General features: G+C 46.4%; 1 protein-coding gene across 1 annotated transcript in view; it reads left to right on the top strand.

Annotated features, from left to right (window-relative positions):
* LOC104655865 (N-acetyllactosaminide alpha-1,3-galactosyltransferase-like) overlaps positions 1 to 26249 on the top strand; it is a 54390-nt gene that overhangs the window by 16780 nt on the left and 11361 nt on the right. Inside the window, 5 exon segments of the mRNA XM_030919192.1 lie at positions 14251 to 14339; positions 18868 to 18903; positions 21519 to 21584; positions 22628 to 22666; positions 22668 to 22742. Of these exon segments, the coding sequence (XP_030775052.1) occupies positions 14251 to 14339; positions 18868 to 18903; positions 21519 to 21584; positions 22628 to 22666; positions 22668 to 22742 (305 nt within the window).

The raw sequence follows: 26249 nt of genomic DNA, 5'->3' as shown, positions 1-26249 counted from the left end.
GGCCTCCCAGTTTGACAGAGGGAGGGAGAAGCCTTCTTTAGAACACAGCAGTTCTGATGGTGGCCAGATAAAGCAGAGGATTAGGCACACCTGCTGGTATCTGCCTCCCCAGCGCAGCATGTGCCTCCTCCACCCAAAGACCCAGAGGCTGCGGACCTGCCCTCCCTATGGTCTCTGGAGCTGTATCACGTGCCTGCAGCTCTGAAAGCACCAACCACACCAATGCAAGGGATCTTCACCTGGAATCTGACTAGGCATCAGGGGTGCCGTGAATCCCTGAAGCTGGGATGCAAGTGCAGAGTGAGACAAACTAGGCCACTCTTTCGCAGACAGTGGGTGGAATGAGCCAGGCACATGCAAGGAGCTGCCTGGAGCTGGAGGCAGGGCTGAAAACAGTAGGGGTTCCTGGTTCCCAGACCTGCCTGGGCCCTTGCCTGCGTGGCACAGGATTTATTCTGCACCCCCATTTGCCTGGCATCTGTTGGGATTTGCAGACAGCTGTGTGGCTCCCTGTCATCCCCACCCCAGGCATTCTTGTGTGGGTTTCTTCCCCTTTCCAGAGGTAAGTGGGGCCAGAGGTGGCCAGGGGAGAGCACTGAGGGGAAAGCTGGGGCTCCAGACTGGTCTTCACATGCAACTTTCGCTGCAGCTTCCCCTGCTCTAACTCGATGCCTTGCAGCACTTGGCAACTTCTGGCATCCATGGCGCCTTTGCTCCTGATTCTCCTCCCGTCTCTTTGGCTGTGTGCCTCAGGTTTCAGGGTGGTGCCCGTGAAGGATGCCCCACTCTGCCTTCCATTCTTCTCCTCCACACATCACACCTGCTGGCTCCTGCCCACCTTGGTTTCCCCTTTGCCTGAACACTGGTACCTCCCAAATCGGACTCCAGCTGGGCTCTCTCTCCTGGGTCCCACTGCCAAGGTGTCTGCAGCAGGTTCCTCAAATACAACACATTGAGAACCAAACTCACCAACTGTCCGTGGAATAGGGGGAGCAGAGCAGAGCTTTGCAAACTTCAATGGTCTTCCAGATCATCTGGAGAACTGGTTCATGCAGAGATTCCCGGGTCCCACCAGGGACTTTCTGACTCCATCGGGCTGCAGCCGTGGCCTGGTGGTCTGCATTTCTATCAGCTCCAGGTGATGCTAACCCTGTTGGCTGCTTGCCGCCCATATTTTGAGGACTGGACTAGATTCACTTGGCTGACCTCTGTATCCCATTGCTTACTGTTATTGTTATTCTTCTCATCCATTTTTATTTTTATTTTACTTTTTGAGACAGGGTCTCACTCTGTCACCTAGACTGAAGTGCAGTGGTGTGATCACAGCTCACTGCAGCCTCAACCTTCCAGGCTAAAGCAATCTTCCTGGCTCCCAAACAGCTGGGATTACAGGTACATACCACCAAGCCTGGCTAATTTCTATGTTTTTTTGTTTGTTTGTTTATTTGTTTTTGTGGAGATGGGGGTCTCACTATGTTGCCCAGGCTGGTCTTGAACTCCTGGACTTAACCAATCCTCCAACCTGTGCCTCCCAAAGTGCTAGGGATTACAGGCAGGAGCCACCTTGCCTGGCCACCATCCATTTTTAAAGTAGTTAGCATTTATTGAATGTTTAGGTGCCAAGCCCTGTAAAAGGCATGCTTTTTAATTTACAAATATGTAATGAGTGCAAGGCGTTTTTTCATTGGTGCAAAACATGCAAAAGTGTCTGTCCCCAAATCTGACACTCTGGTAGAGGAAGAAAGAAATCTAAAAGATCAATAAGTAAACTACAAAAGGTTAGAAAGTAATTTTAAGTGAGGGAAGGTATTGCCAGGAAGGTGACATTAAAGCAAAGTTTGAAAGAGAATTTGTTTTATGTAACCTGAGGTCACAAGATGGTACTTCTTCATTTTTCTCAAACCATTGCTGCTTTTCTAAAAACAAACAAACAAAAAAGCAGAGTCTTGCTCTCCAGGCTGGCATGCAGTGGTGCACTCATGGCTCACTGAAGCCTCGATCCTCTGGGCTCAAGCCATCCTCCCACCTCAGCCTCCCTAGTAGCTGGGACTACAGGCATATGCCACTGTGCCCTGCTAATTTTTGTATTTTTTGTAGAGATGGGGTTTCACCATGTTGCCCAGCCTGGTCTCGAATTCCTGGGCTCATGGGATCCATCTGCCTCCCTCTCCTAAAGTGCTGAGATTACAGGAATGAGCCACCACGCCTGGCCCACTGCTGCTCTCTTATCTTCCAGTGCATTCCACTGGTTTAGGTGTTTACTCTTTCACTTGGACATCAGCTGGTAGCCCCCTGGCCGCTCTCCCTGGGTGGAGAATTTCCTTCTTCCCTCCATCCTCACCCGGCAAGCCGAGTGAACCTTCTGAAAAGAAAATCAGGTAACGCCCTTTGCTGGTGTCACTCAAGGACTCCCCAGGACCTTCAGACTGAGAGGCAGATTCCTGCTAAGCTTCTGGGTGACCTTGCCCCCACTGTGCTCTCCACCCTTCAGCTGCTCTGGATGAGAACTTCTCAATTTCCTGTCCTCACCAAACCACCCATCCTTGGCAGAAGGGAGCTCAAAAGAACTTTGTTTTTTTGCCTTTTACTCTGGGCTGAAAGGAGCAGACGATAAGGTATGTGAGATGGTGAAATGATTTGCTTCTGCCATGCTGGGGTCACCGGTGAATCCCCCTAACTCTCTCGGTGGCCCCCTCATTAGTTTTGGAAGAGGACCAAGTCCTTGTCTCTCCAGCAGTGGATCTGGAAGCAGGATGCTGGCTCAGGGACTTCACTGTAAGTTCAGCTTTATTTTGCTCTCCTGGCAGGACCTCACAGGGCTGCAGCTGCAGCCTGGAGTTTTTCCTGAAGGATTTGAGGTGTTAATGCAGGAGCAGGGGACGAGTCTTGGGGCCCGGGGTGAAGTTATGGATGGAGGCAGAGCCCTCTCAGGATTGTGTAGCATCTTTCATTTGTCTTAGTTTGGTTCTCTGGGAAAAACCCTTGCAGTGATTTCTAGACCAGGCAGCATGGAAAAGCTGGCTGGATCCAGCCTTTAGATTTCCCCAAGGGGATTCGAGAGAAAGCACTGTAAGATACACTTCAGAGGCCAGGCGCGGTGGCTCAAGCCTCTAATCCCAGCACTTTGGGAGGCCGAGACGGGCGGATCACGAGGTCAGGAGATCGAGACCATCCTGGCTAACAGGGTGAAACCCCGTCTCTACTAAAAAATACAAAAAAAAAAAACTAGCCGGGCAAGGTGGCGGGCGCCTGTAGTCCCAGCTACTCGGGAGGCTGAGGCAGGAGAATGGCGTAAACCCAGGAGGCGGAGCTTGCAGTGAGCTGAGATCCGGCCACTGCACTCCAGCCTGGGCGACAGAGCGAGACTCCGTCTCAAAAAAAAAAAAAAGAAAGATACACTTCAGAGAACAAGTTGTTCCGTTGGAGATGGCTGGAGCGACAGCGGGCCGTGTATTTAGTCAGACCTGTTTCTTATTTTCCTGTGTCTGTTTACTCTGACCCTTATAATGAAAAACATAACCAGAGACAACCTTCCATGCACCTCCCCTGCTTCCCCGTGAATTGTACCATGGAAGCATCTCCTTGTAAGACCCACCAGCTCACTGAGGTTTTAGAAAAATAAAGCACTCTTCCTCCTTACACCCAGCACCATCCTTATGCCAAGGGCTGGGCCTGGGAGGCAGGCATTTTAAATCTGGCACCAAGACTTCTGGGCATGCCCAGTGATCTCCGGCAAGCTATGCCCCTTCGCTAAAGCTCAGTTTCCTCAGCTAAAAAACCACACTAAGGCCACCGCACTGACCATCGTGAGGAATAAACAAGATGCTGTGAGTGAGGACACCCCACACCAGGCACACAGAAGGTGCCTGGAAATGCTAGGAGAGTTGAGCCGATGCTCACCAGCTTGTCCAAGGAAGAGCTGGCCCTACAGCGATTAACCCATGCAGAAGTCTTCATGTTTCCTAGAGCAACAGAGTGGTTAAAAGAGAGGGCACTGAGGCCTGGCTCCCTGGATTTGAACCCCAACTCCACCACTTTGTGCTATGTGACACTGGGCAAGTTACTTCACTTTTCTGAGCCTCTGTTTTTATGTCTGTAAAATGGGGATAATAATAGAGTAACTTCACTGGGTTGTCATGGGGCTTAACTAAGAGACTCCTGAAAAGGGGTTTAGCCCAGGGCCTGGCCTGGCCTGGCTCGATTGGGGAAAATCCAGGTGTTGCAGGACTTGAAGCTGATTCCATTTGGGAAGACCTCTTTAAGGAAAAGAATGGGCCAGGTGCAGTGGCTCACACCTGTAATCCCAGCACTTTGGGAGGCTGAGGGGGCAGATCACAAGGTGAGGAAATTGAGACCATCCTGACTAACACGGTGAAACCCCATCTCTACTAAAAATACAAAAAAAAATTGCTTCTCAGCCTTTTGGCTAAGATCAAGTGTAAAAATACAAAAAAAATTTGCCGGGCATGGTGGCGGGCACCAGTAGTCCCAGTTACTCGGGAGGCTGAGGCACGAGAATGGCATGAACCTGGGAGGCGGAGCTTGCAGTGAGCCAAGATCGCACCACTGCACTCCAGCCTGGGCAACAAAGCCAGACTCCGTCTCAAAAAAGAAAAGAAAAGAATGCAAAGTTGCAAATACAATGTTAGGTGTGGAAGTAAATGTCTGGAATATGAGAAGCAATACCACAACAAATAACAAAGACTGACAAACATTCCAAATATAACAAAATCCAGAAAACAATGACATAAAACGATGTAAAAGTAATACAAAAATGATTAGTATTACTTAACTGCCTGATGCATCTGTCATGTTTGGGCTACATACTCTTTGCCACATTATCTGACAACAGTTTTCTAGAATCATTTCCAATAAAAGAGAAAAGACAGATAAATCGGTTTTGCCTGTGGCATGGTTAATCAATGGGTGCTTTTTATTACTGAGAGTTTAGAAGAGTTTCTTTTAGCTTCCCAAATTGTTATTGGCGATGCCATATCTGTAAAGTCTTTTGACAGTTTCTCAGGTGGCTCCAGCCAGATCACGAGAAAACTCAGCCCTGGATCCTTGCTAGGCACAGTGAGGCAGCTGAACCTGGGTGGAGCATGAGGTGGCTGTGAGACCTGGATCATAGTGACTCCTGAGCAGGGAGCAGAGAGAGCAGTGTGTAGTTCATCTCCTTCTCCTTGAGGCCGAAGGAGGAGGGGCCCAGGTGCTCAACAAGGTCCACCTGGGACAGGTTGTTCCTGGGACCTAGGTGGGTGTGCAGGTAATGGGTCAGCATCCCAGCTCAGCCTGCAGCCCCTGGACAGACACTGAGGCTAGAGAGTGACTCTTCCAGGCAGGATAGCACTCTTTCCCTCTGAGAAGCATTTGGGGCTTTCTCATGCTCACCCTAATGGGAAATCAGGCCCAGTTTTGCAAGGGGTCCTGTGCACATGAGGACCTGACACCTAAGCTTCGTTAGCTCCTGGTAAGTCAGCCTCTGCACTCAGTGCATGTTGGTTGGTGGTTCCTATGCATGTTCTGAGCCAAAAGGCTGAGAAGTGATAGTTGATGAATCCTATAATTTGCTCATCACACCAAGGAGCCCGTGTAGGTCACTGCAGCAGGGTGAGCTCTATGTGGCTAAAAGAATAACCCTCTTAAAAAATGCGGTTTCCAACCCTGAGGTTGATTTCTCACGCATGTCCTGGGTCCATCAGAGAAGCCTAATGGGGCATCTTAGCTCCAAAGGACTTGTTTCAGGGACAAGGAGTCTGAGGCCAGAGAAACTCATGATCCCAGTTTAGAAAGCTGGCCTTGTGTTGGCGCTGGGGCTGACCTGCAGGACTGTGACAAGGCTGGGGGCAGGGGGCGGGCAGGGGTGGAGCAGGGAGGTGGGGTGGGGTGCGAATGGAGGAGCAGCCGGTCTAGTCAAAGCTGTGTTCCCGGGATAGAGCGGGGCGTGGAGCTGACTTTATCACAACATGCAGTTGGCGTGTGGACTTGCCCTGACTGTTCTGAGAGGTGCTGCCCATTGAGATTCGTCTCTCAGATGAACTCACAGCCCTGCTTTCACACCAAGCTCTGAGCCATGCATTTCTGAATCTCTCCCATTAAAACAGCATCATCGTTATTATAGGTACTGTGTGTGGAGCATTAACAGATCATGGGCACAGTATGCTTTCAAGAACCCTTTGAGAAGGGTGTTAGAATCTCCATCTTGTATATGTAAATAGAGGCCCAGAGCATTAAAGTAACTTGCCCAACATGTACATCTAGGACTCTGCTGATTTAAAAGTCTTCGTATTTAGCCTAATTTTCACCTGGAATGCTGGAGCTGAACATTCTCCTTTATAATCAAGGATATGGAGGACTAAAGACTAGAGTCTTGTCCAAGGTCATCAACACCCAGTTAATTACTGCACCCTTCCCCATCCCCTTACCTGTTTTCCTTCTCTTTGCAGCACTGTCACTACCTGACATTATATATCCTGTTGAGTCTCTTGTCTCCCATTGGAACAGAAGCTCTATGATAATCTTGTTCACTAAAGCATCTCCAGTTCCAAAAACCGTCTGGTGCACAGTAGCCTAGTTCCATGTTTGTTGATGAATCCATGGCAGAGCAGAACTGGAGTGCCTCAGAACTCTCCTTACTCATTTCTTTACCCCAAACACTTGTGTTACAGGAAGGGGTTCTGGATCCAGACCCCAAGAGAGGGTTCTTGGATCTCACTCAAGAAAGAATTGAAGGCAAATCTGTAAAGTGAAAGCAAGTTTATTAGGGAAGTAGAGGAATAAAAGAATGGCTACTCCATAGGCAGAGCAGCCCTAAGGGCTGCTGGTTACCCATTTTTGTGGTTATTTCTTGATTATATGCTAAATAAGGGGTGGATTATTCTTGCCTCCCCTTTTTAGACATATAGGGTAACTTCCTGACATTGCCATGGTATTTGTAAACTGTCATGATGCTGGTGGGAGTGTAGCAGTGAGGATGACCGAGGTCACTCTCATCGCCATCTTGGTTTTGGTGGGTTTTAGCCAGCTTCTTTACTGCAGCCTATTTTACCAGCAAGGTCTCTATGACATGCATCTTGTGCTGATTTCCTGTCTCATCCTGTGACTTACAATGCCTTAACCATCTGGGAATGCAGCTCAGTGGGTCTCAGCCTTATTTTACCCAGCTCCCATTCAAGATGGAGTTGCTGTGGTTCAAAGGGTTCTGACACTTCTGAGCCAGGGCCCATGCCAGTCTGGACCCATCACAGTAGCCTGAAAGTGATTAGGGCTCAAGCAGAGGAGGGGTGGGCTCTAGGGGCCTGATGTAGGAATCTCAGGCTGGGAGGAGAATTCTTTAGCCTGCAGAGAGGTGGAGCCTGTGGAGAAGGCTTGGTTTCTCCTGCCACCACTTTCACCCTGCCGGATTCCTGCTCTCCGTGACAATGGCTTTTCCATGGCCTCTGAGTGCATGGCATTCAGCTGAGAGGTTCACCTTTTCCCCTGACGCGAGATGGAGAGGATAGGATCTGCTATAATTCCGTTCAGAGTGGAATTCTGTTTGGAAGGAATACCTTGGCTTCGCCCAGTTGGGGTGGAACTGTGAGATTCTAGGAGGGTGTGTGTGCTGTTCTGTGTGAGAAGGATTGCAGGTGGGTGGTAGGGAAGAATTCATTTATGGGCCATATGGAAAAGTCTGTCTGACACTCCAGGGAAAGAGAAGCGGAAAAGGAGGAGGGTAAGGGTAGAGTGAGGAAGGTGGAGAAGTGACAGGCTGAACAACGTGACCCTGCCTTGCAAAATGCCTCTACATTTTTAGCATAATCTGCACACGTTCCAGGAATGGGGGTGAGAGTAGTTGCATTTGGGAAGCCGTGCAGGCGCTGAGTTCTGCTTAACTGAGTTCTACAGATGGTCTGGGGTCATAGAATGGATTCAAAGAGAAAGTACAAGAGTATTAAGGCAGAGGGTCTGAGAGATGGCAGGAGGGCTCTGGACCATTGCAGGCTGTGCAACTGGGGCTGGCCAAGTTCACCCAGTTCTCTGAGGGGTGAGACCCAGGGGACATCAGGGTTCTACTCTCCCACTTAAGACAGGGTGTTAATACTTGACAGGTCCTAATTCTGTGCTCCACCCCTTGAAAGGATAATTTTAAAACTTTTCTTTTTCTCTCCTCTCCTCTCCTCTCCTCTCCTCTCCTCTCCTCTCTTCTCTCTCTTTCTCTCTCTCTCTTCTTCTCTCTTTCTCTCTTTCTTTCTTTCAGGATCTCACTCTGTCGCCCAGGCTGGAGTGCAGTGGCTTGATCAAGGCTCACTGTAGCCTGGACCTTCCCAAGCTCTGGTGATCTTCCTACCTCAGCTTCCCCAGTAGCTGGACTACAGGTATGAACCTTCACACCCAGTTACTTTTTGTATTTTTTGTAGAGAGGGAGTTTCCCCACGTTGACCAGGCTGGTCTCGAACTCCTGGGCTCAAGCAGTCCACCCATCTTGGCCTCCCAAAATGCTGGGATTACAAGCATGAGCTACTGTGTCTGGCCCAAACCCATGTTTCTTACTGGTGGGTAGGACAGTGAACCACCTATCTTCAGAATTACACAGTTGAAAATTCAGAGAGACAAACACACAAGGGAAGACATTTTAGACCACGTTAGCTGCCAAATGCCTCATATTTTGGCCAGAGAGAAAAAAAATGTTTTAAAAGACCCATTGGCCACCCTGCCAACCCTTCCTCCCTGGAGGCTTGGATTCCAGATTCCAGGAAGCATGTCACCGCCTATTTGTAGTGCTTTGCTAAAGGATGCAAAATGGGCTCATTCGGAGGGCTTCCATTTGTAAGTCTCTTTTGTTTTTTTTTTTTTTTTTTTTGAGACGGAGTCTTGCTCTGTCACCCAGGCTGGAGTGCAGTGGTGCGATCTCGGCTCACTGCAGCCTCTGCCTCCCAGGTTCAAGGGATTCTCCTGCCTCAGCCTCCCAAGCAGATGGGATTACAGGCACGTGCCACAACACCCAGCTAATTTTTGTATTTTTAGTACAGAAGGGGTTTTGCCATGTTGGCCAGGCTGGTCTTGAACTCCTAACCTCAAGTGATTGGCCCACCTCAGCCTCCCAAAGTGCTAAGATTACAGGCGTGAGCCACTGCACCTGGCCATCCAATTGTAAGTCTTAAACAAGAGTGACGATTGACCACAGCAAAAAAGGAGGCAGATTCAAGCCATATATGAGCTCCAGAAAGAAGTGGGCTTTGAGAGTTGCTTCTGATGCTAATTTTTGGAATTAAAAAAAATCATAAACACCTGTGTATTTGGAGATGGGATTTGGAGGTATTACTGATTTGGGCTATCCCTGATGTAAGCGCCAATGTTTCCAACCGTGAGAGTTTTCACCTTTCTCTGCCTAACATTCCTTACAATTTGCATTTGATCCTCAGCAGGTGGGGTCGGCAAGGCTAGGCACACACACAGCCAGCCTCTCTGTTGCCTCCTCAGCACACACAGGGGGTTGTAGCAGTGCCTGGGGCTTGATCAAAGAGAATCAAAGTCACGTCCCACTTCTGAGGCGTCCTTAATCGGGCTGAAACACAGAACAGATGGGTAAATCTTTAGAGTTCCTCATTTGCATTTATTTGCACTTCATTGTATAACAGGTTCTTATTCCAAATCCCTCCTTTCTTTCCTTCAAATCTGTTTTGAGCATTTGCTAAGTACCAGGCACATTGCTATCTCATTGGATCCTCCCAACAGCCTGTTTTATGGATATCAGTAACAAGAACTAGTGTGCTTTTTTTTTGTGTGTGTGTGTGTGTGTGTCCATTTATACTATGCCAGGCACAGTGCTAAGTATTTTATGGACAACATTATCTCTTGTAATCATCACTATTAATTTAATGTGATCCAGTAGAGGTCCACAATCTCTTATCTGAAACCCTGGGGCCAAATGTGTTGGATTTCAGAATTTTTTGGACATGGATTATGTATCATATATAACATTCCTGGTACAGCAGCACCACATAATAAAATACATCAATATTTATGCAAAGAAATGTTTAACAGTCTCACTCAGTGGGATAAAGATTATAAATGGCCTCATGTCAGTTATGGCCTTGATGCCAATTGAATTACAAAAAAGGTGTTTGGTTTTCAGAGCTTTCTGGAGTTGTGGATGAGGGCCACTGCTCAGGGTTACCCAGCTTCATTTGTCAAAGTTGAGACTCACATCCCCACATCACTCCAAAGCCTGTGGCTACCACCATCCACACTTCTCTGGAAGTGAGGACATCGGCACAGAGAGGTGGCCACAGCCTTAGGTTTTTGCACCCCAAACCAAGATTTTTCCAGCACTCAGTGCTAGTGCTTCAGATGCAGACTCTAGTGGCTTTTTTTCAGCAGTGGGGATGAGTTTCCTGCAGCCATCTGCCTTTTCTGACTTTGCCATGGGCCCGGGGCTGTATGTGCTGGCTCACATGGTACTTAGACGGAAGAGGCCTGAGACTCAGCTTTATCCAGCAAACTCACCTTCTCCTGTCTCTGGAATACTGCCCATCATAGTTGTATGGAAAGCTGGAAGTTGGGTTATAACATTGAATTCAGCCCGGCTTTTTTGTTTCCAAACAGAGCTCACTTTCTGAAGATCCCATTCTTTCTCTTCTTCAACTGGATTTAATAGTAAAGGGTTTGTAAGATATGAGATCTGAGTCTGGAATCATTTAAGAAATCTCTTTGAAAAGAGTTGGAAAATGACCTGTGTCCAGAGGGGACAAATCTAAGTATCATTCTTACTTGATTTCATTCACTCAGCAAACATTAATGGAGTGACTCAAGTGCTCTATGTGAGGCACTGGGGATTCAAGGTTGAATAAAACACACCTCCTGCCCTGAGGAAGCTCACAGACTGATACCAGAGGCAAAGCCACCTCCAAAAACAGCAAGTATAGTAATGTGAACAGAGACAGGGGGAGCCCAAGAAGAGAAGGAGGACTCAGCCGCTGGTTGGGCAGGGGTGGGAGGTGGCTTCACAATGCGATGACATGCGGTGTGTGGCTGGCCTCTTGGCTTCCAGAGGTCCACAGTCTTGGTTTTCTTCCTCCCTCCTGGGATTCTCCTTCTCAATCCTACTTCAAAATGTTGACATTTTCAGGCTTCAGCCCAGGGCCAGCTTCTTTCCTTTTCCTCTCTCTACATTCTCTCACAAGGTAATCTTGTAACCGCTCAAGGGGTTCACCTTGCCCGCTGCCTAGACGGAGCTGATTTATCAAGACAAGGGAATTTCAAAAGAGAAAGAGTAATTCACACAGAGCCAGCTGTGCGGGAGATCAAAGTTTTATTATTACTCAAATCAGTCTCCCCGAAAATCTTATGACCTCCAGAATAATGGCTGGTAATATTTAGAATTCCAGCCCCTCTCATCCTAACTTGGTGGCTGGTGGCCTTTCATTCATTTTACAAGAAGAGTTTAGCTTTTGGGAAGGGCTATTATTTAAACTGTAAACTAAATTCCTTCCCAAGGCTAGTTAAGCCTACGCCCAGGAATGGATGACAGGTTAGAGGTTAGGGGCAAGATGGAATTGGTTAGATCTGATGTCTTTCACTGTCATAATTTATTTAGTTATAATTTTGCAAAGACAGTTACAGCCTCATTCATTTCCTTCACATTGACTACCTTCCATACGTGAACAACTCTTCCAGTTGCATGTCTAACCCACATGTCTGTTGAACTTCAGACCCGAATGTCCATTTGCCTCTTGTCATCTCCCTTTAGGAGTGTGTAGACACCTCAAAATTAACATGTCCAAGTGGGAACTCATTATTCTTATCCCTCAAACCGATTCCTCTTCCATCCAACCCATCTCAGAAAATGCGACAATTATCCAGTGGACTGCTGAGACAGAAACCTTGCTTCTTTCCTCTCCCTTGTCCCTGACGCCTACATGACCAGCCAAATCCTATCAATTCTCTTGCCGAGGTATATTCTGAATAATCTACCACTCTCCATCTCTCCACCTCCTTTTTAACACTGGCCACTCTTCTGTATTCTTTTATGTGATGGTCAGTCCAGTGTGATCACCAGAGGAGACACAGGAAAGGCTCAGGAAAAAACAATGTTTATTATGCTCACGGGTCCTACAGACAGGAGGCACAGCACACCACATGGGACCACATGGGAAAGACACAAGGGTGGTCAAGAGCTAGAAGACAGGGAGCAAGCGGAAGACTGAGGCCAGAGCCCTTATTGGGGTTTCCATGGGAAAGACAGGGCAGGGTGAACAGTTTAGGATGGACTAGTTTGAGTAATTTCAGAGGGCTTTAAGCTCTAGGGATGGCCCCTAGTTGTCTGGTACCTGGCCCTGATGGGATGATTAAGGCCAAGTCATATTGCCTCCTGGGGTATGCAGGGCGGGTGAAGATCTACAGCTCAGGATTGGTTCGTTTGTATATCAAAGGCATGCTTCTAGCTGAGCCCTGGCTATCTCTAAGAACTGGCTAGTTGTAGAAGAGGACATTATCCCACCAGCCAGAGAGGTTTTCGAAGATGTGAAAACATCATAACATATAGCCAAGAAAAAAACATGTATGCAATACAGCCACCCCTTCGTTTTGGCCATCAGAGTAGTCTGCCACCTCGCTCTCCATGCTGCTGTCAGCTCTGATCCACCCTCCATACCCCAGCACACAGGCAGGCATCTCTGCATGAAGTTAAATCTGGTTATTCTCTGGCTTCTGAGGTGCTTGTGACTCCTTTCCCTCCTTCCCATGCCTTTCATGGTGTATTTGCCCTGTCCACCATCCTGTTGCCAACTAGCACCCCTCCTTGGATCCAGCCATGCTGAGGTGCGAGTATTTGTCTTCTTTAATGCTGTCTGTTTAAATACAAGAAGTTTTTTCTCCTGTCAGCCTGTTACAGATGTTGCTCCCAAAATAGTCTCATTCCTTCTTTTGGTGCTTTTCATCCTTTTCCATCCCTCTTTATCCCTTGGGACTCAACTTAACTTTTACCTACACAGTGAACCTTCCCTGATCACCCACATTAAAGTACTTCCTGGCCTGTTATTCTTTACACAGCACTCCTGCTTTTTTAAACAATTTCACACAGTGATCGGGAAATATCTATGCACCTGCTATGCACCAATTTTTTGCTTGCCTGTGAGTGTGATGGGGCTACACTAGGGGTAGCTGGGAAGTGGATGAGGCCTAGCTTGTAAACCCAGGGTCATTTTCCCCTCTGAGCAGGGGAATGTGTTATCAGTATATCAAGGGCATGGAGCTTGGGGTTGGGGTGGCTCCTCACAGTCACGAGATGAAAGGTGGGGCGATCAGACTTGGAAGGCAACTGGAGTCCCTGGGAACCATGTACAGCTACTTCCATTGTCTCCTACATCCATGGCAGATAGGGATACCTCCTCTCTGACCCCCAGAATGGCCTTAGCACCCTTGCCAATGTAGGCAGCCTCCTCTATTAACCAAATTGACCTGATCTGCCACTGCAGGTCTATGCAATTTAAGGTAGAACAGACTCCTCGGCTCTAGTTAGACCATCCTGAATGTATTCTTTTGGAAAGAATTAGGTGGGCGTGTAAATTAGTTCAACCATTGTGGAAGACAGTGTGGCGATTCCTCAAGGATCTAGAACCAGAAATACCAGTTGACTCAGCAATCCTGTTACTGGGTATATACCCAAAGGATTATAAATCATTCTATTATAAAGATACAGGTACACATATGTTTATTACAGTACTATTCACAATAACAAAGACTTGGAACCAAACCAAATGCCCATCAATGATAGACTGGATAAAGAAAATGTGGCATATATACGCCATAGAATACTATGCAGCCATAAAAAAGGATGAGTTCATGTCCTTTGCTGGGATGAATGATGGATGAAGCTGGAAACCATCATTCTCAGCAAACTAACACAGGAACAGAACACCAAGTACCACATGTTCTCACTCATAAGTGGGAGTTGAACAATGAGAACACATAGGCACAGGGAGGGGAACATCACACACTGGGGCCTGTCAGGGGATGAGGGGCTAGGGGAGGGATAGCATTAGGAGAAATACCTAATGTAGATCCGGGTCGATGGGTGCAGCAAACCACCATGGCACGTGCATACCCATGTAACAAACCTGCACATTCTGCACGTGTATCCCAGAACTTAAAGTATAATAATAATTTTAAAAAAGAATTAGGTAAAAACATTTTTTAAAAACCACATCTCACTCTGAAGTTCATTGATTTAATCTGTTCTCTTTTTTTCTCCCTCTTCTTTTTTCCTAGGAGAAAATAGTGAATGTCAAAGGAAAAGTAATTCTGTCAAAGCTGGTTGTCTCAACTGTGATCATTGTGTTTTGGGAATATATCAATAGGTAATTATGAAACATGATGAAGTGATGTGGATGAAAATACTGCTTTCTTTCTATCCTACTAGTATCATCCAAGTCGCCAGGTAGAATTGAAATTAGGATTAACTGAAACCATAAATAAGGGATTCCACCCTTCCTGAATCCCTAAGCCCTGGACTGTCTTTAAAATCATTAGCTCTCCCAAGGGACTTCTGGCTAACTACTTATCTTCCTTCCTGCCTTGTTCCTAATATCATAATTTTTGTAATAGTAGGCTAGATCCAGAGAAAGAGATCAAATTAAGCCCAATGTAATTTTAAATAACTCGTATAATCAAATATGGAAATTACCTTAAGAAATTTCAGACAGGAATTCCTTGAGAAATCCACCCTGAATTTTGAAATCCTAAAATATTTGCAGAGTTTAAAGGAGCAATTTAAGTTCTTGACTTTTGCTGCAAAATACGTACTGAGCTGCTGGTGATTCGTGTGTGCCTGGCTAAACATCTTTGAGTGTGTGTGCCTGTGTGTATGTGTGTTTAACTTTGAAAATCAAAATGAATTAAGCATTTCTAAGTTTTCAAATTCGTCTTTGGATTCACCCCAAATATATGAGCTGCCTCTGTGCCTTTTGAAACTACAATGCCTCAGAGATTCCAGCTGGAGAGGCTTCTGACAGAAGTCTTCACAAGCAGCCACAAAAATGCCTGATGCCTTTGACTCAAAAGACTGGAAAAGCTCAGCCTTAAGGTTCAAAAAGTCTACTGTACAATTGAGTTGTACAGAGCTATTTTGGTACCATTAATATTTTCATAGCAGAGTGTTTCGGTGGCCCCCAAGTTCAAGATGGTAGCCTGGATTAACATTTGAATATCTCTTTTGATTCTTTTTTTTTTTTTTTTTTTTTTTTTTTTTTGAGACAGAGTCTCTCTCTGTCTCCTAGGCTGGAATACAGTGGCACGATCTCGGCTCACTGCAACCTCTGCCTTCCAGGTTCAAGCAATTCTCCTGCCTCAGCCTCCCAAGTAGCTGTGATTACAGGCGTGTACCACCACACCCGGCTAATTTTTGTATTTTTAGTGGAGACAGGGTTTCACCGTGTTGGCCAGGCTGGTCTTGAACTCCTGACCTCAAATGATCCACCGACCTCGGCCTCCCAAAGTGCTGGGATTACAGGTGTGAGCCACCGTGCCCAGCCTCTTTTGATTCTTAAATTCTAAGATTTGATGAGCTAGGAGGACTGTCTTGGTTACTAAAAATGGAACTGTGCCTTTAGGTGCATGAGTAGCAGAAGAAATCTCCTAATGCTGGAGCCATTAGTCCCTGTGGTGCCGCACGGATGTAACCACTTCTGGAATGTTGCTTTGTTTCGTTCTGCACAACTCATTTTAAGAAAAACATGACAAACTAGCATATGACCAAAGTTAAAAGGGTCTGGAAACTAGATCTTTTGAACTGAGAAAACTGAGGGGATTTAGTTCAAAGAAGAGATGACTCAGAGTTTGGTGTGGGGACCCTGGGACTCTCTTAGGCAACTGAGGGCTGAGGACATTTCCCACTCAGACTCTAGAACTAGAATGCCCCTTGGGCAAGTTACTCAGCCACTCTGTTCTTGTTTAGTTTCCCTATCTTTAAAAACTGGAGATTGGAGATAACAGGCTGGGCATGGTGGCTCACACCTGTAATCCCCAACACTTTGGGAGGCCAAGGAGGACAGATTGCTTGAACCCAGGAGTTCAAGACCAGCCCTGGCAAAATAGGAAGACCCTGTCTCTACAAAAATAAAATTAAAAAATTAGCCAGGCATGGTGGTGCGCACCTGTAGTCTCAGCTACTCAGGAGGCTGAGGTGGGAGGATCACTTGAACCTGGGAGGTTGAGGCTGCAGTGAGCTGTGGTTCTGCCACTACACTCCAGCCTGGGTGACAGAGTGAGGCGCTGTCTCAAAAAAAAAAGTTGGGGAAGGGATTATAATAGTACCTGCCTCACAGGGTTGTTGGCAGAATTAAATAAGTTGTTGTGTGTAAAGCCCTGGGAAGCAGTGCCTAGGGCTTAATAAACACTCAGTAAATGCTAGCTGTTATCCTCCTCCTCCTCTTCCTCATCATCATTTCAGTTCAGGCCACTATAACAAAGTACCACAAGGTGGTTTAAGCAACAGGAATTTAATTCTCTCAGTTCTAGAGGCTGGGGAGTCCAAGATCCCCAGTGAGGGCTCTTCCTGGCTAGCAGATGGCCACCTCCTCCCTGTATCCACACATGGTGGAGAGCAAGTAAGCTACTGCCTCCTCCTCTTCTTGTAAGGACACTAATTCCTTCATGGGAGTCCTACTCCCATAACCTCATCTAAACCTAATTACATCCCAAAAGCCCCACCTCCAAATATCATCCCACTAAGGGCAGGGCCTCCACATATGAATTTTGAAGAGATAAAACATTCACTTCATAACAGTCATCATCATCATGATCTGTTCCAGAGGGCAGAACAAAAAAGGGGATTTTGGCAAACAGAAGAGCTCTAGCAGCTGGGAGAGTCCAACAGAAGAACAAGTGCCCTTTGGGGTTCCTGGCTGGAGTCCGAATGTCTGCTTGGATAACCTTCAAGCTCTGAGTTTGAACACTTGATTAGATAACTTTGGTGTTTAGAATTGTAGCCAAAGTTGTACGTGCATTACTGAGCCAAAGGTTGAAACGTCCATGTATACATTGGCCTCTGAGAAAGAGGGTTACTTTCAGTTCTGGGCACACTTTCTCTGCACAGTGGCCACAGCAGGTTCTGGCTGCTCTTCAGGCCAATCGTTTGGCACCCGGACTCTGGCCACAACATCCTCTGATGTGCAGAATCCACTTGAACATCTGCAAGAAACTTCAAGGGCAGGAGTTGTTTTTTTGTTGTTGTTTTGTTTTGTTTTGTTTTTTGCCACTTTACGAATCGGCCACGTGATAGCTTGAGGTGAGCTGAGGACACTAACCTTACACAGGTAGGCAGCACTAAACTAAAATGGATTAAAAATAACTAACTGAAACATGTCAACCAATTAGTAAATAGAATTGTCAGTAAAGCATATTGAAAGAATATCATCTAGGATAGCATTTGATTTCAGGCTGGAGGAAAAAATAATCTTCGATTTTTAGAGAATTATAGGAAGCCTACAAAATTATGATGAAATATCATGATGGTGGTGATCATGATAGGAGCTCCTAGTTATTGAGTGCTTGCATGTGCCAGGACCTTTGCTATGCATTACCGCCGATTCTTTTTTTTTTTTTTTTTTTTTTTTGAGATGGTGTCTCGGTACTTTGGAAGGCCAAGACAGGCGCATCACTTGAGGTCAGGAGTTTGAGACCAGCCTGACCAACATGGTGAAACCCCGTCTCTACTAAAAATACAAAAATAGCCAGGCATGGTGGTGTATGCTTGTAGCCCCAGCTACTCAGGAGGCTGAGGCAGGAGAATCCCTTGAACCCGGGAGGCAGAAGTTGCAGTGAGCCGAGATCATGCCACTGCCCTCCAGCCTGGGCAACAGAACGAGACTCCATCTCAAAAAAAAAAAAAAAAAAAAAAAAGCTCAAGGAGGCAAAAATTATGTTGGAGAAGGATCTATTGTTTTGCATCCATTCACAGATATTTATTGAGTACCCACTACGTACCAGGCACTGTGCTAGGATCATATCAAGCAAGGCATTGAAAAGGTGGCATTTGAGTGGAGGCTTAAAGCATGAATACGTGTTTAAAAGCCACTGCAATGTGGATATTGCTGTGACCATTGTGCTGTTGAAGGATTCTGGAGAGGAGGGTAAGGAGAAGGGTTGTTGAAGAGATATGAAAAGTTGGTGAGCCTGAATCTATAAATCCATGGCCTGAGTGCCAGGTAGGGTTCTGAGTGCTAGGATGCAGCACTTGTAGGGGCTTTAAGAGTCTCACTGCCTTCACTAGTTAAAGAAATGCTTTTTGGGGCTGTTCTATTGAAGGCTCTGAGTTGGCCATGGCATTAGGCTCTGTAGTTGATGCTTTGTTTTCTGGAGGAAGATAAATCCTGGGGGAAGGATGTCTGGGCCATGGCATTTCCATCCTTTCAGGGCCTTCGTCATCACCAGATACCTGAGTAGGTGGCAGGAGAGGACCCATCTCTGCAATGGAGAGCTGTCTTCTTAAAAAACAAACAAACAAACAAAAACAAAACAGAATTTGAGGCCAGGCGTGGTGACTCACACCTGTAATCTCAGCACTTTGGGAGGCCAACGGGGGTGGATCTCTTGAGCTCAGGAGTTTGAGACCAGCCTGGGCAACACGACAAAACCCCATCTCTACAATACACACACATACACACACAATTTGAGATTTTGCAGAAAACCGTTTGCCCTTGAGATCCTGAAGTGAAAATTTCCAGCCTCCTGATGTCATTGGTTATGTCTCAAAGGAAGGTAGAAACTGGGAAGCAGCTAAAACCCAGGCTCTCAGCTCAGCCCCGGGCTCAGTGATAATGGTTATAAACTCACCTTTCTCAGAATTAAAAGTACCATGATATGTTTTTATTTCTCTTTCGCTTTTAGCCCAGAAGGCTCTTTCTCGTGGATATATCGCTCAAAGTAAGTGCTTTGAATTCTAGATTTCTAGTGGATGTTTTCCCCAGTCACTCTGGCACCCCCTACAGTCTGTTCTTCACATGGCAGCCAGCCTTGGTGCTCGGCCAAAGTGGGAGGATTCCTGGGGTCTGTAAAGTTATTTCTGCAGTCTCCCTAAACTTATCTGTATAGAACCATGGCTTGTATCTTGCCCTCAGTTCTCCTCAAAGTTCTCTTAAGTGGTGTCATTTGGGGAACATTCCTGTCTTGCTGATAAAAAGTATCTGGGGAGATATTGTCTATTATTCTGCCCTTTAAATGTTATATAAAGATCCATGCAAGAAATTGCTCTAAGAATAAGAATCAGGAAAAAAAAATTGAGCCTCTTGAGAAACTAGTGTGTATCACTAAAATTTTCTTTTTTTTTGAGACGGAGTCTCGCTCTGCCGCCCAGGCTGGAGTGCAGTGGCCGGATCTCAGCTCACTGCAAGCTCCGCCTCCTGGGTTTACGCCATTCTCCTGCCTCAGCCTCCCGAGTAGATGGGACTACAGGCGCCCGCCACCTCGCCCGGCTAGTTTTTTGTATTTTTTAGTAGAGACGGGGTTTCACCATGTTAGCCAGGATGGTCTCGATCTCCTGACCTCGTGATCCGCCTGTCTCGGCCTCCCAAAGTGCTGGGATTACAGGCTTGAGCCACCGCGCCCGGCTGTAAATTTTCTTATTTTTTGAAAAGAAAATGAGAGCCATGTAAACCTTTATATTTCCCATGGTTGGGTTGGTTGTCAGAAAGCTCAGAACAAAGTATTGCACTTAACTGCTTGTACTTGCCCCAGCCTTCATTTCTGATATAATTTATCCCCTGGTATGAAATCCTGGCATTTAGGCCCACATGCCATGTGACCTTGGAAATTTGCTGAAATCCACCCAGCCAGTATCTCAGCTCTGAAATGAAGGTAAAGGTGAAACTTTTCTTTGAAATGACTAAGGTCAGGTGAAAATACATACCTGGGTGACTAAATCAATGTATCTCTTTCTGTTCTCTCTCGTGTTTTTTGTTCTCGTGTTGTTTTTCTGTTTATTGTACCTACGTATTAGAAGTCATCTCAAACACTTCCAAGAGTTAATGGGCTTTAAAACAGGTTTCATAATATTATGCCTGGCCGCGCGCTGTGGCTCAAGCCTGTAATCCCAGCACTTTGGGAGGCCGAGACGGGTGGATTACAAGGTCAGGAGATCGAGACCATCCTGGCTAACACGGTGAAACCCCCTCTCTACTAAAAATACGGAAAAAAAACTAGCCGGGCGAGGTGGTGGGCGCCTGTAGTCCCAGCTACTCGGGAGGCTGAGGCGGGAGAAAGGTGTAAACCCGGGAGGCGGAGCTTGCAGTGAGCCGAGATCGCGCTACTGCACTCCAGCCTGGGCGACAGAGCGAGACTCCGTCTCAAAACAAAAAACAAAAAACAAACAAACAAAAAAACATAATATTATGCCTGTTCATGAGTTACTTCACCACTGTATTTGTCCATCGGAAGGGCATTGTATCCACTGGCTTTCCTCTTTCCCCATCCTCCAGGAGGCCCCCACCGTTTCTTTCCTTTCTTTTATTTTTATTTTTATTTTTTAATTTTCTGAGACGGAGTCTTGCTCTGTCACCCAGGCTGGAGTGCAGTGGTGCCATCTTGGCTCACAGCAACCTCCTTCTCCTGGGTTCAAGCAATCCTCCCGCCTCAGCCTCCCGAGTAGCTGGGATTACAGGCGCCTGCCACCATGCCAAGCTAATTTTTTGTATTTTTAGTAGAGATGGGGTTTCACTGTGTTGGCCAGGCTGGTCTTGAATGCCTGACCCCAGGTGATCTGCTGGCCTTAGCCTCCCAAAGTGCTGGGATTACAGGCGTGAGCCACCGTCCCTACCCCCGACCTTGAAGAGACTTTCACAACGAATGAGAGTGTGGAAACTTTCTCAAATGGGTGGCTACAGTGGCTACTAAGTAGTTTCCTGAACTTCTTGTTCAGCGACCCTCAGATTTCCTGAGGCTGTTACTGCTAACCTTTGGGCAACCTGAATTTTTCTCTAGACTTTTACAGCAAGCTGAATTCTGCTGGTTTCTGCTAAAGAAACATGGAAACATGTATTGGTTTTTCATGAAGCCTATAACTTGTTACAGTCATTTTCAACTCATAAAGCTCTTTTATGTATGCTATTTCATTCAGTCTTCAAAATTACCTTTATGGTAGGTCTATTATTAGTATTATTAACTATACTTTTTGGAGGAGAAAGTAAAAATTCAGAGAGGGAAAATGTCCTATCACAGTCACACAGCTAATAAGTGGCAGATCTAGAACCCAGGTTAATGCATTAATACCACCCCCACTCCAGCCCCTTTTTCCCTCCTCTTCCTCTAGGGCCCCCAGGATGAGCTGAGGACTGGGGGCTGCCCAAAGGAGAAGAGACTGAGGGAGCTTCAGGTCTGTTCTCTCTCATTTAGCTAGAGTGTCTCATTTCTGTCTGTTTTATAAATTGGCGTTTTAAGTTTTTTTGTTTTTTTAAAGTAATCTTGGCTATGAAAAGAATTTGGAAACCCTAAGTTTGAGGACACCACATTTTCTAAAAACATTTGTAACATTTTTCATTTCTTAGAAACCCAGAAGTTGATGACAGCAGTGCTCAGAAGAGCTGGTGGTTTCCGAGCTGGTTTAACAATGGGTAAGGTGATCAGACAGCAGTTGGTGTTTGCCCACCCACCTGGTGCTTGCAGAGGGTCCACACACAATGGTTTCATGTTCATGACTTTCTCAGTCACTCATCTTTCTTGCTTGTTGAAATTATATGAAAAATATTTTGTGAGTGGGACTAGGACATTTAAGGGTTGGTTTTGTTTTTGAGACAGGGTCTCTCTGTCACTCAGGCTGGAGTGCAGTGGTGCAAACATAGCTCACTGCAGCTTCAAACTCCTGGGCTCAAGTGATCCTCCTGCCTCAGCCTCCTGAGTGGCTAGACTATAGGCATGCACTACCACACCAAGATAAATACGTTTTTTGTTTTGTTTTGTTTTGTTTTGTTTCAGTTAACTTGGGGGCTGAGGCTTGGGCTGAAGTTTATTTATTTATTTATTTATTTATTTTGAGATGGAGTTTCTCTCTTGTTGCCCAGGCTGGAGTGCAATGGCGTGGTCTCAGCTCCATGCAACCTCCACCTCCTGGGTTCAAGTGATCCTCCTGCCTCAGCCTCCCAAGTAACTGGGATTGCAGGTGCCCACCACCACACCTGGCTAACTTTCGTATTTTTAGTAAAGACGGGGTTTCACCATGTTGGCCATGCTGGTCTCGAACTCCTGACAGGTGCTCTGTCCACCTTGGCCTCCCAAATTGCTGAGATTATAAGCGTGAGCCACCATGCCTGGCCTGGGCTGAAGTTTAGATTGCAGAAAAGACAATCATAAACTAAAATGTTCTTAGAGGAATTGTCTTATCAAGTTTCCCTCACCCCACTGAAATAACCTGAGGGTTGCTGGGTCATTACGTTGCTAACTGCGCTGACTTGGAAGGGTAATGAGGTGAGTACTGCATCTTTTCATCAAAAATAAGTCTTGTGAATAAACGCTTAGTGCCTAGAGCCTTCTTCTGGTCAGTTCACTTAATGCATGCATAATCTGCCTTGGAACATATTTCCACAAGATAGTCACCAGTTCTCTGACCACCACAGTCACCTTCCCTGCCTTACCTGGTTTACTTTCCCTTTGTACTTAGGATCCACAATTATCAACAAGAGGAAGAAGACATAGACAAAAAAGAGGAAGAGAAGAGACCGAAGAAAGGAAGATGACACAACAGAGCTTCGGCTATGGGACTGGTTTAATCCAAAGTAAGAAAAGCGGCGTCACTCCCTGTGCGGCAAATCCATGGCCCTGCAGGAGGTGGTATGGCAGTGGAGGCAACAATGCCGTTGAGAACATTCCTGATTAAGGGAAAGACCCTTAGCACATTAGACCTTTAACAGTAGACATATGTGTATGTGCATCTCTTTGATTGTGATGTAAAGTATATTTCTCACTGTGAGTTATGGTCAAAAACACTGTGCTAGGCATTGTGTTAGGGAAAGGAGACAGGAGAAATCAATCAACATGGTTATATTTGAGAAGTTCACGGTCTTATAGGGGTTGTTACTGTAAAACTAGTATTTGCCTAGATTGGTAGGAGGCAGGATCAACTGGAAGGTGTGGTCCTAGGAGTGAGGAGATGGGAGCTGCCCAGGGTGACTTTGAGACCTGAGAGACTGGTGGGTGGTGGTGCCATTGGCCAGAAAGGGGACTGGAGGAGGAGACACAGGCCTCAGAGCTGGGGGATGTGGGGACCTCCATTAGGAATGCATGTGAATGCAGGTGCTTATGGGACACCTGGACAGAGTCACAGGGTGCTCCTGAGCTTGGCAGATGGTATGTGCTGGAGATGTGCAGTGAGGTATCATCAAAGTAATCAGGAGAGAATGGCATCATTTTTTTTTTTAATTTAAATTTTTAATTTTTATTCATTTTGAGACAGGGTCTTGCTCTGTTACCCAGGCTGTAGCACAGTGGTGCAATCGTGGCTCACTGCAGCCTTGACCTTCCAGGCTTAGCCTCCTGAGTAAAGAGGTTTGGTGTGTGCCACCACGGCTAGCTCATTTTTAATTATTTTGTAGAGACAGGGTCTTACTATGTTGTCCAGGCTGCTCTTGAACTCCTGGGCTTAAGTGATCCTCCCGCCTTGGCCTCCTAAAGTGCTGGGATTACAGGTGTAAGCCACCATGCCCAGCCTGAAAATAGCATCTATCCCATTGTGAAGGATCTTGGGCTCTGGAAAGACTGAATGTATTCTGGCAAATTCTCTCATTGTTTGGGGATAGGGGATCCATGCCAGTGTGGAGGGATGGGACTTTTGGCTTCCCATATGTCATTTGATGATCTGCACAACAGGGTAGGCATCTCTGAAATGCTAAACCACTCATAGAAATGTGAGAAGATGGAAGCATTGTTGCTTTGATAAAGCCCCTTAGATGGGGGATTGAGACTCCCCCAGGGGCAGGCTAGATGGGCCAGAGATGGTCCCTAAAGGCCCTTCTAAGGAGAATGGGGCAATTTTACTGTGGCACTTGTGCTTTGCTGAGCAGAACTTGGGAGGTGGGGCTGGGGCTCAATGACTGGGGGCAGAGAGGAGGGACAGACCACAGTCACCAGCTTTCACCCTCTCCACTCTTCCCCTTGCATGGCTTTGTCTCCAAATGAGTAGGGAGCAGATATTTGTTTTTAATTTGTCATTTATTTTTTATTTATTTATTTATTTATTTGAGACAGGGTCTCACTCTGCCACCAGGCTGGAGTGCAGTGGCACAATCATGGCTCACTGTAGCCTCTACCTCCTAGGCTCAAGCAATCCTCCCGCCTTAGCCTCCCAAGCTGCTGGGACCACAGGCGTGCACCACCATGCCTGGCTAATTTTTGTATTTTTTGTAGAGACGGGGTCTTGCCATGTTGCCCAGGCTGGTCTTGAACTCCTGGTCTCAAGCGATCCGCTGCCTCAGCCTCCCAAAGTGCTAGGATTACAGGCATGAGCCTCCGCTCCTGGACACAAGCAGATTATTGAAAGAATGTTGGTTTGAAGTGGCACCAAATGTAAGTCTTCTCAGGGCACCTAAGTCTATTTCTTGCATAAATGAATGATTGGATGAAGGAATGCATGAACAAATAAACATACTTTGTATAAATGTATCCTTTTTGGCTCACGCCTGTAATCCTAGCAATTGAGAGGCCGAGACAGGTGGATTGCCTGAGCTCAGGAGTTCAAGACCAGCCTGCACAACATGGTAAAAGTCTCTACTGCAAAACAATAAATCAGCCGGGAGTGGTTGTGGGCGTCTGTAATTTCAGCTACTCCGGAGGCTGAGGCACGAGAATTGCTTGAACCCAGGAGACAGAGGTTGCAGTGAGCCAGGATCATGCCACTGCATTCTAGCCTGGGCAACAAAGCAAAACTCTGTCTCAAAAAAAAAAAAAAAAGAGTATTCTTTTCTGTAAACTACCTAAAACCACAGTATATCGTGCATATTTCCATATAAAGGTCACTTTGCTTCGATGACACCACATCCTCATTTGTAACTGTCTCCCGAGAGGGGCAGCCCCCTCTTCCCAACTGTCAGAGATTAGAGTTTATGGGAGCTAAGCCCAGCATCCTCTTCTCTGTTCTTTAGACACCATTTTCCAATGTGCTCTCATACATTTTCATGGCATTAGGTGCCATTAGTGAGATTAGATACCATCCCATATTTAAATGTTTAGCCCAGATGTTGCCTTCGAGCTGTGACTTGTGTCTACCTGCTTGCCTGACATCTCTGCATGTCTCACATGGCCAGAACGGATTTCTCAATTCCACCCCACCCTTGCTCTCCTCACTTCCCATCCCAGTAAATGGCTCAAGACACATAGTCTGGTAGACCTTTTCCTCTGTCTACCTCACGGTCTAATTCATTAGCATGTTCTGTCAATTCCTTCTCCAAAATCCTTTCCACTTCATCCCCTTCTCTCCACTCCACAGCCGCCATGCCCTCCCTGTTCATGTTGCCATCAGCTTTTCTCTGCATCCTTGTCTAGCCAGCCTGCTGTTGCTTAGAGGGAATTCAGTCAATAATGAGTTGTGTTGGACACAGTGGCTCGTGCCTGTAATTCCAGCACTTTGGGAGGCTGAGGCGGGAAGATCGCTTGTGTCCGGAAGTTCAAGACTAGCCCGGGCAACTTAATGAAACCCTGTCTCTACAACAAAATAAAAAATTAGCTAGATGCAGTAGTGCATGCCTGTAGTCCCAGCTATTCAGGAGGCTAAGGTGGGAGAATCATCTGTATTACACATCTTTTTTTAACCTACTCCATGATTCATAGATTTTTAACGCTTCCAGCTGGGCATGGTAGCTCATGCCTGCAATCCCAGCACTTTGGGAGGCCGAGGTGGGTGGATCACCTGAGGTCAGGAGTTCGAAACCAGCCTGACCAACATGCAAAACCCAGTCTCTACTAAAAATACAAAATTAGCCAGGCGTGGTGACCCATACCTGTGATCCCAGCTACTCAGGAGGCTGAGGCAGGAGAATCACTTGAACCCATGAGGCAGAGGTTGCAGTGAGCTGAGATCACGCTATTGCATTCCAGCCTGGGCAACAAGAGTGAAACTCCATCTGGAAAAAAAATAGAATTTTAACTCTTCCTCTACCCACTCCTTGGGTACCAAAATGTATCATAAATAAATACATAAAATTTAAAAGCTGCCAATAACCTAGGGAGGTGTGTGCTTTGGTTAGGGGGCCCTTTTATTTTGGGGGAAGCTTTTGTGGAACTCCACACAC

Source organism: Rhinopithecus roxellana, chromosome 16 (genome assembly GCF_007565055.1).
Source record: "Rhinopithecus roxellana isolate Shanxi Qingling chromosome 16, ASM756505v1, whole genome shotgun sequence".
NCBI lineage: Eukaryota > Metazoa > Chordata > Mammalia > Primates > Cercopithecidae > Rhinopithecus > Rhinopithecus roxellana.
The sequence above is the reverse complement of the archived record's forward strand: the minus strand, read 5'-3'. Positions and strand labels throughout refer to the sequence as shown.